Source organism: Eretmochelys imbricata, chromosome 5 (genome assembly GCF_965152235.1).
Source record: "Eretmochelys imbricata isolate rEreImb1 chromosome 5, rEreImb1.hap1, whole genome shotgun sequence".
NCBI classification, from domain to species: domain Eukaryota; kingdom Metazoa; phylum Chordata; order Testudines; family Cheloniidae; genus Eretmochelys; species Eretmochelys imbricata.
Window position 1 is genome coordinate 20776082 of NC_135576.1, and position 15634 is coordinate 20791715.

The 15634-nt window shown below is 41.6% G+C and overlaps 1 protein-coding gene across 1 annotated transcript in view; it reads left to right on the top strand.

Moving 5' to 3' along the window:
• Nucleotides 1-14571, top strand: part of ONECUT2 (one cut homeobox 2) — a 40851-nt gene extending 26280 nt beyond the window's left edge. The window contains exon 2 of the mRNA XM_077816222.1: nt 14285-14571. Within this exon, the coding sequence (XP_077672348.1) occupies nt 14285-14571 (287 nt within the window). The remainder of the gene's footprint in view (nt 1-14284) is intronic.
• The last annotated feature ends 1063 nt before the right edge of the window (nt 14572-15634 follow it).

The following is a 15634-nucleotide window of genomic DNA, read 5'->3' on the forward strand; positions in this document are numbered from 1 at the left end:
TCTCTCCATCAGACATACCTGTCTCCTCCTCTGTCATCTCTCTCAACTGAGCTCCTTCAGTCTACTTATTATGGCTTAGCTCCTTCCCCTCCGGCCAGGTGCCAATTAGCTACTCACCTCCCCAGGTTCCAGTTCCTAATTGGGCATATTCACTAGCAGACCCTATCTCAAGGCTTCTCTTGCAGGAGCCTATGCTGGCCCTGTAGTGTGCTGCCCCATTGCCTCTGTTTGTGTATCCTAACCCTGGGCTTCTCTCAATGAGACACACCTGTCTCCTCTGCCATCTCCTTCTCTCAACTGAACTCCTTCAGTCTACTTATTATGGCTTAGCTCTGTCCCCTCTGGCTGGGAGCCAATTAGCTACTCACCTCCCTAGGTGCAGAGCACGAGTAACTGGATGCATTCGCTAGCTTTGCAGATGATGGGGGTTAAGCCTCATAACAGTACCATAGGGCAGAATGGCCCCATATGACATTTCTTTTCCTTTCTTTCAAGCTCCAGCAGCTTCTGCTTCTGAGATATATCTTTGTGCATTGACAGGCTTCCTGTATTGTTGTTAAAGTTAATAACTCTGTGAAGGATTTCACCACATCTCAGAGCCACACCAAGTTGTTTTTCTTAATGATGCTCATATTTGGCTGTTCCAGGGAAGTGCCTCATAAAGGCATTACATTCTTCTTGTTTCCTGTGTTCTTCTCTTAAGTCTGGGCAGATGACTACATTAGAGTGATCTGAGGATGGACATTGAACTGCCAATGGAGTGACTTATTGCCTTCAAGACGTGTTCCAAAAAAAAAGTTTTATTGAATGTCAGCTGCACCTATCACATTTGCCAGTCAGAGACAAACTGGATCCTTGATAGAATAATTCTTGATACTTTCTCCTCCACTAACCCTTTGTCTGCATTTTCTGTTTGGATTATAAGCTTTTCTGGAGCAGGACTCTGTTTTTCTATGTGTATGTACGATACTTTGCACAGTTGGGCCCTCATCTTAATGGAGGCCTCTAGGCGCTGCTATAATAAAATAATAACACTAACAAGGATGATGACGAGCAGGAGAAGTATATGTTTTTGTCATTGTGCTTTCATCTTTCTTACATTTCTAGGTTGTTGAACAAATTGGGACTTTTTGATATTACTAAAGAAAAGTGACATACAATTTTCCCTGTAAACTAGTGCCGGTATATAGTGCCAGTATTTTGTATTGCTTCAGACAAAAAGTCATTTGCCTTAATTCCAGTCATACCTGTGCTCTCCTAACTATTTACGTCTAGAGCTGTGTGGTGTAGTGTAGTAACTAGTTTCTGTGGATAATTCTTTCTTTGTAGATTGTGCACAAGCAATTTGTTGGGAATATTCAGTCCTCAAAGTTTGAGTTATTTTTTTTTTTAGTTTTGACTGGATATATAGCCACATGCTATGTTTCTGCTGGAAAAAACATAACTCTTAGAATCAAGTTTCTAGTGCATGTATACATGTTCCAGAATTCGAAACAAATTGCAACATTCTTCATTATTTGCTTTAAATTCACTATTTCCACAAATATTCCTGCCAGCTGACTCATTCACTAGAAAAGGGGCATAGGCATGGGCAAAACTGATTCACATAAAAATCTGAACAAATATTAGAGGAAAAGCATTTTGCACTAAATGTCCAGTTCTAATGACAACTCCAGAATGTATCTTGTGATACATACACAGTAAACTGGTCTCTTAAAGATGCCTTGGAATATGTAATATAATAAAGTAAAATTCTCAATGCCAGGTCGTCTGGGTGGCTCAGAGGATGTGTACTAGGATAGGAAGATTTTCACCTCTACATTATCAGTTTGTATCTAGTCCTGGGTGATAGTGACCAAAGTCATTACCATCTTAAAGCCATCCAGTGGCCCAGATGGAATGACTTGGTGGTCTTAGTCTAAATTTACTGGACACAGGTGTCTCATCACAAAATCACCACTGCAGATGATGCTAACTGGCAGCCTTTTTGGCAAGCTCTGTAGAGAGACCAAGGATGGAATGAGCCTGGAACAAGAATTACCCTCTCATTCCTAGACTTCATCCCACCAAGTCAGGTCCAATGAGGGGAAGTTTGTACTGTTGTTCAGAGTTACTGTACCTGTTCAGTTGATAAAAGAAGACTTCATCCTTCAGGCAGCTCTCATGAACACTAAATTCACATATAAAAGTAATATATTCAGAGCAAAGCTATGTAATAGCTGCTGTATATGTTAGAAAGGAAAAAATGAGAGCCTTATTTTGCTGTCACTGAGTTCTAGATCCAGCAAAGCACTTTAGCACATGCTTCACTTCTAGCCTGTGAGTCGTCTCACTGAAGTCAATGGAATTAAATCGGAACTTGTGTGTAAGTGCTTTGCTGGATCAGGGTTTAACACCAGTTTAACTCCATTGACTTCACTAGAGTTTCTCTGGGTTTGCAGTGGTGCAAGTGACATCTGTGTCAGAACCTGAGTCTTCGGCCACATTTTGATACAGTTAGACCTGTGAAAAGCTGGAGTAACTATGAAGATTATTCTAAATTGTAACCACTGTAACTGAGATCAGAATCTGGCTCTCTGTGGTGGAAAAAATGTATCTTTTAATCCATGAAGGTTGATTAAATATACATAACTGCACAGCTTGATAGACTGGCTCCATTTGCTCCTGTCTCAGCCTCACTTTTCAGATTGAACTGCAGACTTCCCACTTTGATTCTGCATTCCAGTGCCTTCATATCTAAAGTGACATTATAAGAAAACAACCATGACAAACTCTTTGGTTTTTTAAATTCTGGTGATTTTTTTAAAAGTTCTGCTGCTTTCAGATCCCATTATTTAGTTTTTTGTTGTTTAAATCAAACCCACTGTCCTTATTTAGGAAGGACGGTCCTTCTTTTACAGAAAAATGTTGAAGGCCTGATTCACCACTGTGCTGCTACCATTTTATGCTAGTGTAGCTCCATTGAAGTCAATGATTTTATGCATGTGTAAAACTGGAGTAACACAGTGGTGAGTCAGGCTATGACCCTTTTTCAAAGTGTTCCTATAGAAACTCCTATTTTCTCCAGTGCAGCCTAGTGCAAAGAAAGATGCATCTGTGTTTGTTGCTCCAAATGTCCACAGTTAAAGCTCACAGTTATTGCCAACTACCTATTGTCTTTTACAGACAACATTCAATATTAATTCCAGTACATAAAATCAACACTTTTCTAAAATCAAGATGGTTCCTTCCTCTCCCTCCTTAAAAATGAATCTCGCTCTGTAGGCAAGTTTCCTAGACAATAACTGTATCTCACAAGAGAGTTCCCACTCCATTTTCCTTTCTGATAAATGCACATCAAGGAAAACATTTGCCTTTATGGTTCCTTTTCAAGAGCAAACTTAACGGTTCAAGGAAAGTATTTACTGAATGCATTGAGAAGCACGTAGCTTTGCATTATTTATTATTAGATACCAATAACTGTAATACACAGAATGTCTTTGGACATAAATTAGTGATGTTAGAAAATATCATAGTCCTCCCAATGTCCCAAAACCTATTACAAACTGCAGTGAATATGTAAGAGCGCATCATATTCCTTGCCTTTCATTGGCATATCATGGAATTGGATTTGAGACAAAAGACTTAGTAAAATACCATATGGAAAAATCCAGTATGACTACATTAAAACCTTCTTTTTCTCTCAGACATATAATAAAACGTTATTTTGGATAGCATTATCTGGTAGCTTAAGGGTGGAATAAAAGCTTTGGGATACAGAAGAGACCTCTCAGGGGGAAAGAGCATGAGTTTGAAAGCATGTTTATAGAGAGCTCCAGAGGGAATAAGGAAGGAGTTCATGGGTGGCAGAACTTGTGTGGAAGAGAATACTCAGGAGGAGAACTAAGGAGTGGGCCGGAGATTAGACAAATGGAAACCCTGTGGGGAAGTACTGGGAGAAGTTGAGTCGAGATCATGGAGAAGTCTTGGTGAGGGGACGAGAAAGCTCAGTGGTCACTGGGGGAACAGATGGCAAACCAGGTTCCTCCTATGAGCCCTTACCACATTAGCCGGGGAAACCAGTGGTTTTTAAATCATACATTCTCCACCCTCAAATTCCAGACATCTTTTAGTGCTTTAGATCTGGTCCATGACTGAAATCCAGTCATGTCCTAAGGCTCCATTTACTCCAGTGTAGCTGCACCAGCTTACACCAAGGCTGAATTAGGTCATTGCATGTTTACCTCTGTCCGAGACTTCAGAATGCTTTTTTCCCTTTCTGGACTACCTGATGATTGGAGGAAAAGGTTGTCTTGTAGCAAAATTATCACAATGAAATCTTCTGTTTTCATTGGGCCTGATTCTCCCTTGATTTACACCAGTATGAATCAGGAATAACCCACTGAAACCTTTCATATTACACCAGTGTAAAACCAGTGTGAGATCAAAATCAGGGCCATTGTGTTTTCAAAGTAATATCACAGGAAAAGTTGTGTTTATGTAAAAAAAATAGTGTAAAGTGTTTTGTGATATGGTTTGCATTAAATGTGCCATACAAAATATAGTTTTGTACCATATCACACAAGATAATTCATGCAAAATTTCACATGATGCCCAGGAAGAAAATGATGGCAGATGATAGAAGGCGAGAAAAGGGACAAAACTAAGAGGAGGAAGGAAAGAAGAGGTGAGAAAAGAAAAACATGGAGAGAAGGTACAGTAAGAATGGAGAAAATAGAGAGAGAGAGCAAGAAAGAAAGGAGGAAGAAAACCAGCTGGAAAGTGGAGAGAGAAAGAATAGAAGAAAGAAATCAACCTGAAATAAAAATTAATGAAAAATTTAGCTAGTGAGATGACATGACGAATGGAAAAAGAAAGGCAACTTATAAAATATAAAAAGCAACAGGCGAGAACAGGTTGCAGCCACACATATAGAGACAGTGACATGCTGACAACATTTTAATAAGGGGTTTGTTCAAAAAAATTCGGCCAGTCTTCATCATGCATGAGATATTTCCTGAACTAAATACTGAAATATGCTCCCCAGTGCACAAAAACAAAACAAACAAAAAACGCCATCAATTTCATACTTTTCCCCTCTTACTCTACTCTCCACCCATTGCCCCAAATACGTTAGTTCAATAGGACTTGGTTATTTGGAGGTGGGCAGAGGGGGAAGGAATGTGTGAAAAATTATTTCTGTCCCATAAGTCCATAATTTCCATAATCTTCCCCCATCAAAATAAAAGTCATTAGTTCCCAAACCAAGTCTAAGAAGAAGTTACAATATAATACAAAAAAGAATCCGGGGAAAGCAGAGATGTAAAACAATAAGACAGTGGAGAAATAAACAAGACCGGGAAATATAATGGAAATTAGATAAATGAGGGTAGGGGACATTTATTTTTATCATAAATAGAAGAAAGAGCTTTGAGCTTTGTTTTGTTTGTTGTCATAATTAGAGAAGGCCCCCAAGCTATACCATTCAGATCCAATCTAAGCTTTTCCAAAGTTTGGGGGTGTTTGGATCAGGAGTTCTGATTCATCCCTTTAAGTCAGAGTCATGAAATTCTGGATCCAGGTCTAAACTTTCCCAGGGTTTGGGGTGTTTAGATATCAGGATATAGTTTAGTCCTGTTACGGAAAAAGAGGCCAGTGGGAAAGCTCAGGTGGGGCACTGAATCCCACTCAGAACTTGCCCAAAGTGCATGGCTGTTGAGAGAAAGGACTGGTTTGTGGTAAGGCACAGCACTAGGCCTCAAGAGATCAGGATTCAATTCCTGGCTTTGCTACAAACTTCCTTTTTGACCTTGTGCAAGACACCTGGGCCCGGATTTTCAAAAAGAGCTCAGGACCCAGAAGCTACCACTGTGACACTTATACCTAAGCTTTCAAATGAGCTCAACACTCCATCTGCTGAACTCTTTTGAAATTCTGGCACTCTCTGTGGGTGCTGAGCTCATTTTGAAATTCTGGTCTTTAGTCTCTCTGTGCCTCCATTACTCATCTGAAAATGGAAATAATCATACTTCCCTTCTCTTTTGTCTATTAAATGTGTAAGCTCTTCAAGGCAAGGCAGTCTCTTGCTATGTATATGTACAGCACCTAGCACAATGAGACTCCAACTTTTGTTGACTATTGTAATACAAATAATAATAACCTGGTGGGTTGGTTCAGGCCCATCTCTAGTACCAGAATAATATAATAATAACATTACACATTTAAATAGTCTTTTCCAGCCAAAAGCACTTTCCAAATGCTGGACAAAATCCGCCTTTTGTTAATAGTGGCCACATACTGGAGGAGGACAAAGGGAATTGGCTTTGCTGTAGGTCTCAGAGCCACCCTCCTGAGGTAAAGTAGGGTGACTCATTGTGACCAGGGGGACACATGCTGTAGTGCATGTTACCTCTGCCCTGAAATGGAAATATATGTGTCCCCACTCAGGTATGTGCTGCAGCATATGCAAAAAGGATTAAGAAACCATGGCTTCAAACCAGCAGAATTTACCCTGAGGGTCTATGGATCACCAGCAGGCTTGTTAGTAAGGTCTTCTCCTAGCACTCAAAAGCTCCAGGAAAGTGTCCTCCACTGGTGCATTGTCAGAGAGGCACTCCTTGAGCACCCTTTCGCCACTAGTCCATCCCTGCTACAAAAGTGCTGCATCTCTTACATGCCGTCAGCTCTGGAGCGGGAGGGTGGACAGCAAGTGTGGCCCTGACTTTGCCTAATTTTACAGTTAATCTCTCTTTTTGGACATGCATAGGATCCATATACAGTTATGGGTCCACTATGACTTACACTGAAGTCTCAGTGTGTTGCATGAAAAGGAATCATGCCATGTGCACTAGTTTTCTTTCTGATGCTTATGCCATAAAAGCAATTCCCACTTACAGTCTCTGAGTATTGCATTCATTGTCCCCGCATTTGACATGGCAGCTGTCATTCTGGCATAATGAGGAGCTCTGTGAAGCTCAAAAGCTTGTCCCTTCCACCAACAGAAGTTGGTCCAATTAAAGATATTACCACACCTAGCTTGTAACTCTGGCATAAGTAAGGGCAGAATTGTGACCATTCCTTTCCTTACTCCTCAGCATAGGCTAAGAGCACTGCAGGTCACAGCATGGGGAGTCAGAGCAGCCTCCTGCATGCCCATTCCTCATTCATCATAGGTGGGCAGGAGTGGGCGGGCAGGGAAGGGAGGAAAATCAGGGAGGCAGTAGTGACTCTGAATTACAATCTAATCCAAAAATACAGGTAGAGATAAAGAATTTCATTTCAAAGGGCCTGACTCTGACCTTACACTCAGTGTAAAAGAGGAGTAACTCCACTGAAGTTAATTGTGTTACATTGGTATAAAACTGGTGTAAGAGACAAATCAGGCCCAATTAATTCAATTAAGTGCACACCTTCTTGCACAAATCCAAAGAAATATGGTGACGTGCAGAAATGATCTTGTCAGTGCAATTTCAGCTATATACCCAACTGAGCAATCAGGCACACAGCTGTGCCTTATTGCAATAGGTGCAGGTGGATGCACCTCCATCAACATCGATTTAGTTTACACCCATTTCCATCCAGTGTGAAGGGAGGCAGATGAGTCAGATCCTGTTCCCAGTTCCAGAGATGCTAAATTTTCAAACTTAAGTGCCTAAAGCTGGGTTAGCTCCAACAGCACATCTGCAAATCCAATCACTTATCTGATAGGAATATTTTGGTCTTAGCATGTTACCTAAGCATGTCAAAATGTGGATTTTGTGCAGTTACCTCTGTCAGTCTAGTTTTAGCCTTGGACACATTATGAAGATGACATTGGTTTTCCTGCTAGAAGTTCTCCTCCTGCTAATGGATAAAAAATCAGCTATTTATACTGAACTTTTTAAGATCCATTAGCAGCCTTTGATGTAATTGATCTGTTGACCCACCCACCCTCATGAATTCTGACAGGCGTGGATGGAATTCCTCTTGGGTGGCTTCCTCCTTTTCTTTGTGAGATGGGTAATGCTCAGTGTGAGGTAATTACACTCCCTTACCCCAGGCTCCCTTGTGTAGGATTCTGCACAGGGGCACTGGGACAATTTGTATATTAGGGGTGCTGAGAGCCAGTAAACCAAACTGTAAACCCTGTGTATAATGGAAACCACTTCAAGCCAGAGGGTGCAGCAGCACCCCTAGTTCCAGCGCCTATTATCTTCAGTACTTCTATTCTGTCACCTCTGCAGTTCAGCTTATATGAGTCTGCTGGCGGGATTGGTCAAGACTGACCAACCTGATTGCTTTTGATGATGAGATAACTGGCTCTGTGGATATGGGGAAAGCAGTGGACGTGATATATCTTGACTTTAGCAAAGCTTTTGATACGGTCTCCCACAGTATTCTTGCCAGCAAGTTAAAAAAGTATAGATTGGATGAATGGACTATAAGGTGGATAGAAAGCTGGCTAGATTGTCGAGCTCAAGGGGTAGTGATCAACGGCTTGATGTCTAGTTGTCAGCCTGTATCAAGCGGAGTGGCCCAAAGGTTGGTCTTGGGGCCGGTTTTGTTCAACATCTTTATTAATGATCTGGATGATAGGATGGATTGCACCCTCAGCATGTTCACAGATGACACTAAGCTGGGGGTGAATAGGTAGATATGCTAGAGGGTAGGGATAGGGTCTAGAGTGACCTAGACAAATTGGAGGATTGGGCCAAAAGAAATCTGATGAGGTTCAACAACGACAAGTGCAAAGGCCTGCACTTAGGACAGAAGAATCCCATGCCCCACTACAGGCTGGGGACCAACTGGCTAGGCAGGAGTTCTGCAGAAAAGGACCTAGGGATTACAGTGGATGAGAAGCTGGATATGAGTCAGCAGTGTGGCCTTGTTGCCAAGAAGGCTAATGGCATATTGGGCTGCATTAGTAGGAGCATTGCCAGCAGATCGAGGGAAGTGATTATTCCCCTCTATTAGGCACTGGTGAGGCCACATATGGAGTGTTGCATCCAGTTTTGGGGCCCCCACTACATAAAGGATGTGGAAAAATTGGAGAGAGAATCCAGCGGAGGGCAACAAAAATGATCAGGGGGCTGGGGCACATGACTTACAAGGAGAGGCTGAGGGAACTGGGCTTGTTCAGTCAGCAGGAAAGAAGAATGAGGGGGGATTTGATAGCAGCCTTCAACTACCTGAAAGGGGGTTCCAAAGAGGATGGAGCTCAGCTGTTCTCAGTGGTGGCAGATGATAGAACAAGGAGTAATGGTCTTAAGTTGCAGTGGGGGAGGTTTAGGCTGGATATTAGGAAACACTATTTCACTAGGAGGGTGGTGAAGCACTGGAATGGGTTACCTAGGGAGGTGGTGGAATCTCTATCCTTAGAGGTTTTTAAGGCCAGGCTTGACAAAGCCTTGGCTGGGATGATTTCGTTGGGGATCGGTCCTGCTTTGAGCAGGGGGTTGGACGAGATGACCTCTTGAGGTCTCTTCCAACTCTAATCTTCTATGATTCTATGATTATGAGATGTTTTGAGCTGCAGAACCATCAGTATACTATAGTCAATTGAAGTTAATGGAGTTGCATCGACCTACACCTGTTTGAATAGGGCACATCGTACACCTGATTGCTCAGTTGAGTGCACAATTGGGATTGCGCTGTGGAGCTCATTTGTGCACATGACAATATTTAATTGGATTTGTTCATGAACGTTCATTTCCATTTATGTTGCTGACCATGGTCCTGTTAGGAGGCTCCCCCATTCCTCACTTAGGCTGCAGAGGGAGTTTAGCCTGTCAGAAGAGTCAGATGCTTTGGAGGCTGCTTCCATCCCGCTCTAATCAGCCCGGACAAGCAGGTCCTTCACTGACTCCCTTTGGAAAGCCTCATAGACTAGTCACAGGCAGTATCTTAGTCTGCACAAGAAGTTCTAAATGCTTTCCTACGGGGCCCCACGTCTGTAATCACCCTGTGCTTCATCAAACAATCGTGGGCCATCCAGAGAGCTGTGGATGGGCCATGTATGAGGTGGCTGAACGTATATACAGAACAGCCTATATGCACTGTTGTGGTGGACAGAATCCAGCCCGTTCTGCAGCCAGGGCACAGGACCCGTCTGCAGCCCCAGGCTGAAACAGGAGCCATGACACCTAGGCACCCCCCTTCTCCTCTCACTTACTATTGAAGTCAATGGAGTTTTGCTACTGTAAAACTGGTATCAGAGGAGAAGCAGCCCCCCCAGCTCTCCTCAGCCTGATACTAAGGCCCGCTGTATTCTGCTCTAAGAATAGCAAGCATGGAGCTAGTCATATGGAGTTCCTCAGCTATCCCAGTCCACAGTTGCCTTATCCAGTACATTGGAAACACTGATTCCACTGAATTGGGGCCTGCTATGGCCCTTTGGCCTTTGATGGAATTTTGTCGCTAAACTGCTGATCCACCCTAACAAATGATATTGTAAAAAGAGCCTCCTGGAGTTCCATATTCATTGTAATATGCAGGCCAAATTATGCCATCAGCCGCATCTCTGCCACCCATTGTCTTCAGATTGAGCCCTCAGCGACACCTGTGCAACCCCACTAGCCTTAAATTAATCTGAGGACATCAGTTTGCCTGAAGAACCTGTGACAAGTTTCAAGCAAACCAGCTCTAAATAGGGTTTCGTTGAGCCTCATACCATAATTGACAGGTTATGTTGGATTTTAAATTAACCATAAAACCTGTTTCTTTACTGGGTGTGAATCAAATAACCAGTTTATCTGTTACAGATAGAAGGGGGAGTTGGGAATGGTGTCTCTGCTCATGTTGCTAGGAGGCTGGAGAGAGGTCCCTTGTGGAGCGTGGAGCGTGGTGATTTAGGAAGGAAATGTTAATTCCTAATAGGGCTGGTTGGAAAACAATTCCATTTTGCAAAAAAAAAAAGGGGGGGGGGTTATGAAATGGGAGGTTATCACAGATACTCTACCCCCGAGTGTGCATATACTTGATGTGGATCTTTTAGCAACAGCAAAAAATGCCATGAAGGGGTTATCTCATATGTTTTTTTCTTCTAACTGCAATTTACAGTAATCCATGGAAGCTTGAAACTGAAATCTGGTTTCATATGACAAAATTTTGTCTTCTGTCGCACACAAATTGATTTGCTATTGTAGGGTTGTTCATGAATTTGGGGCACCTACGCTTGATCTTTCCTGTTTCATAAGAAGATCATTGAAGTATTTGTGATTTTGACGGGGAGGTTTGAACTGACATACCTAGCTCAATCTTGCAAGGTGCTGAGCATTCTGGTCCTAATCCAGCAAAGTATTTAAGCATGTGCTTAATTTTAACAATGTGATTAGCCTCATTGCTTTCCATGGGGTTAGTCATTTATTTAAAACTAAGAATGTGTTTGAGTGCTTTGGTGGATCAGGGCCAGAGTATTCAGCACCTTGCAGGATCAAAGCCAGAAAGAATTGCGTAGAGTTTGCAGACAGACAGAGGAAAAGAAAAGGTGAGTGACATTTCGGGCCTACTGACCTTGACAATAGCCCTTTTAAGTTGTTGATCAAAAAATGTTATTCTGAGACTGATTGAATCAAGGTTTTAAAGGGCATGCTGATAATTCTCTATCTAAGGTAGCTATCTAGGGTTTCTCCATAATGCTCAGCATCATAGAATGCAAGCACTGCATCTAGATCACCTCATACTGCACAAATAAATAAATAAGAAGGATATTGCATCGTTAAATGTACTTTTTAAACAGGGGTTTTAGTTTTAACTGAATTTTCTTGGTTTTGTGTTTTTAATATTAAATAATTAACATGGGATAATACAATCTGCATATCATTTGAGGAATTTATAATTTGATGTGGGGAACTGGGAGGTTTTTTTTGTTTGGATATTTCTGGGGTTTGGTTGGTTTGGTTTTGGTTTTTGTGGGGAGTTTGGGCTAGGCTAGTGAAAATAAAATTGCTGAACTTTAGGTCTGCTTTCCATTTGAATAATATTAAAAGACTGGCTTGACCTCTATGTCTCATTCATGTTACACCTTCCCAGTAGCAATGCAGGAATTTCAAAAGGTCCAGAAGTTTAGTTCATGGTCTGATAAACATCAAGACTTTTGATTCTTAGCTGAACTTTATTGGAACATCTCAAGTCTGCAAAATGTGCCTGGAAATCTCAAGAGAATAAACATGCTTGACAGCTTTCTGGTACTTCTTGTCCCCATTTGGGCTATAAATATCACCACAACTCTTGGCATGGTTCAGCAGCTCTTTTCCTGGTTGTAGCTGGTGCAGATATGGATGAAAATGACAAATAATAGGAGATGTGGAGAAAAGTATCCAGACAGTTCTAAATTTCAAAAAATGGTTTAGTTCGGCTGAAGTCTGGGGTAAAGTTGGGGTAAACCCTTCCAGATTTGCATCTACGATAAGAGCTTTAAATGGTATGAATGAGTAATTTGTAAAAAAGTAATAATAACACTTTTCACTCCTATAGGGCCTTCCATGCGAGGATCTCAAAGCGCCTTAGAAACATTAATGAACTAAGTCTCCCAACACCACTGTTAAGTAGGTATTCCTTGTCCTCATTCTACAGAGTGGGAAGCTGAGGCCCAGAGAGATTAAATGGTTTGCCCAAGGGCACACAGAACTCTGTGGCAGAGCTGAGACTGGAACACAGCTCTTCAGAGGCCTAGTCCTGGCCTGTCCTCTAGAATGCTTCCTCTACTTTTCCACATTTCAAGTTAGCGACACAGGTGTCTGACAGCATTTGGGGCCAAACCATCCTCTCTCGTGACAACACACGGGAAGAGGAAAGCTAGGGAAAATTCGAGTGCAGAGCACAGAGAGCCAGAATTTTAAAGGTATTTCAGTGAGTGAAGATGTGATAGGTGCCAAGGGGGATTTTCACACTAAGGTGCTTTTGAAAATCCCACTAAGCCCCCATCTGCATTTTTAGGCACCAAAATACCATTAAAAATCTGGCCCAGACTTCATAGTTCAAGGCATAGGAGCTGGACATAGTCCTCTATCCAGACGTATGTCCTGAGATCTGTGGGGGGAAGTTCCATAGATTTTTAGGGGATTTGTGCAGACAGCCTCCTCTCCATGCTAAACTGTGAGCATCCCTTCCTAACCTTGGTGAGTCCATGCCTTTCTACTCCCTCTTCAAGGTTTGCAGCAGGAATTAATGCTGGAACTGTCAGCATTCACTCCCTCTGGAATTTCCCATGGAAATTACGTTGATTTGCTAGCAGATAATAGTGTGGAGGGCTGTCTGCTAGATTCAAACTGCTACCATGCTGACGTATCCTTTCAAACCGCAGAGCTCCAGATGGATGGTGTCTGTGTGGTGAGGCTTTGTAAGAAGGGGGGTGGATTATGCTGGTTCAGCTCTCTACCTTCTCCTGTACGTTTACACAGCAGATTTTTACCTTCACCTCACCACTGCAGTGCAGTGCCTTTTGCAGTTCACTGGAGTGCATATGTAATTTTAGACCTAAGAAAAGGCTCTTTGCCCCAACATGCCCATGGAGTACATGCTCTGCATGCATATAGTAGTCATTTCCATTTTGTATTTCTTCTGTGCATAGATCCACTTCCTAAATGGTTCCATTGACATAATGGACTAACAGCCTCCACAATTTCGTTTGCAAAATAAAATCTGAGCCTATTGTGTGTTATAAGAGCACGCAAAAAGTATCTGAAAACAGTGACACTCTCTGTTAGCTAGTGGGAAAGGCGAGGCAGATATAGTTTGAATTTTCTTTTCTAGGCTGAAATTTTGTATTCTACATTTCAGATCATGAAGCGAATTTTATGGAGGAGTTATGTTTCTGAAAGGGGGCCGTTTATAACAGGAATAGACCTAAAAGCCTACAATTTTTAAAGAGGATAGTGATTTTTTTGAGAGCCTTAATTTTTGGATGACACCTGAGGGTGCCTAATTTTCAGTGGATGGGTGCTCAGCGCCTAGAATTGGAGTGACTCAAAATCACTAGTCATTTTTGAAAAATCAGGCCTTTTAGCTGTGGTTGGGACCAAAGTCACCCCTATAGGATTCCTCCTAGAAAGCTTTTTCAAGTACTAATTGTTTACTCAGTATTAATTCAGATCATTGATCTCTTTGGTTTTACTGCCCACACTAGGCATATCAGTGACTCGCATTCTTAAGAGATGAACCTGAGAACGGTGGTTATTGACAGCGTTGCAATTTGCACAATAAAGTTTAACAGTTTACATCCACTGTACAGTTTTATCAATGTTTTCACTGTATCACCTGCTCAGTTTATTGGTACTTCTGCAAACATTGATTCTTTTTCTCTCTCTCTCTTTTCTGGTTATCCAAGCATGCAAACGCAAAGAACAAGAACCGAACAAAGACCGGAACAATTCCCAGAAGAAATCTCGTCTGGTTTTCACCGATCTCCAGCGCAGAACACTTTTTGCCATCTTCAAAGAGAACAAACGTCCATCCAAAGAAATGCAGATCACCATCTCCCAACAGCTGGGCTTGGAACTTACCACTGTCAGTAACTTCTTCATGAACGCTAGGAGGCGCAGCCTAGAGAAATGGCAGGATGATTTGAGTACAGGGGGATCCTCTTCAGCCTCCAGCACTTGTACCAAAGCATGATTGAAGAAAGGAATCTAAATTGGGCACAACTTAACCATAAAAAAAGGAAGAGAAAAAAAAAAGGAAGAAAAGAAAGAAAGTATGGATTCTGAGTGGGGCCCTTCACTGGTGATTTGAAAGCACAATTCTCTTGGAAAGTAATTCTAGTCTAGCTGTAAACATAGGACACCTTTTTTTAATGGCTATTTAGTCAGTTTTAGAAGGTGCAAATCACAAATTAATCACTTTCTGTATAGTATTACATTCAAGACAGGCTAAGCATATTCAAAATATAAGTGGGTCATTCATGACACCAATTTTTCCTGAGAGCCAGTGAAGACTTACACTGTGGATCAGCATTGAAGGCGATAGGAGTACGGCAGGATTGCCCAGAGTTGGTAGCTAAACAGAAGTACGAACATGTCTGACCTACTTTGTTTTCCAAATGCTTAGGCTTGCCACACCACAATATACCAAAGCTCACACCCATAACATGACAACATGAGAACTGAGCACAAATTTTAAAAGATGGAAATTGAAAAATCCAAGAACCTGTTTTGCAATCTCAGGCATTGTTTTGGTTAGATGTTTCAGAAAAAAATGGATCCAATTTTATGTTTTGGGTTTATTTTTTAAACTTATCAGTGAACACTCACATGGTCTTGGATCACTAAGAAAATTCAGTTCACTTAAGCTCAAAGTATCAAGCACAAAGACAATAGATACAGTAATAGAATGGTTCTGGACTTGCTACATCTGTTCTTTCAAGACACTCTAATTTATGAAGTTGTTAATGAAAAGTATGTGACCACACAAGCTTCAAGCACATTTTGCTGTTTGTCACAAATTCTGTGTTTGTACATAATGCAGGTGCACACTCAGGAGGTCAATTTAACTGCTACAGTGCATGGAGCAAACACAACACTTTGAGAAAGCTAGATTTCTTTAGGTCATTCATATGTCTTTTTTAGTTATTAGCATCTAGTTTCTCCTTATCATTTCATTGTTACTGAAGTCTATTAAGGTGGGTTTTTTTGTTTTTTTTTTTTGGTTTTTTTTTTAATTGATGCATTCTGTATTCGAG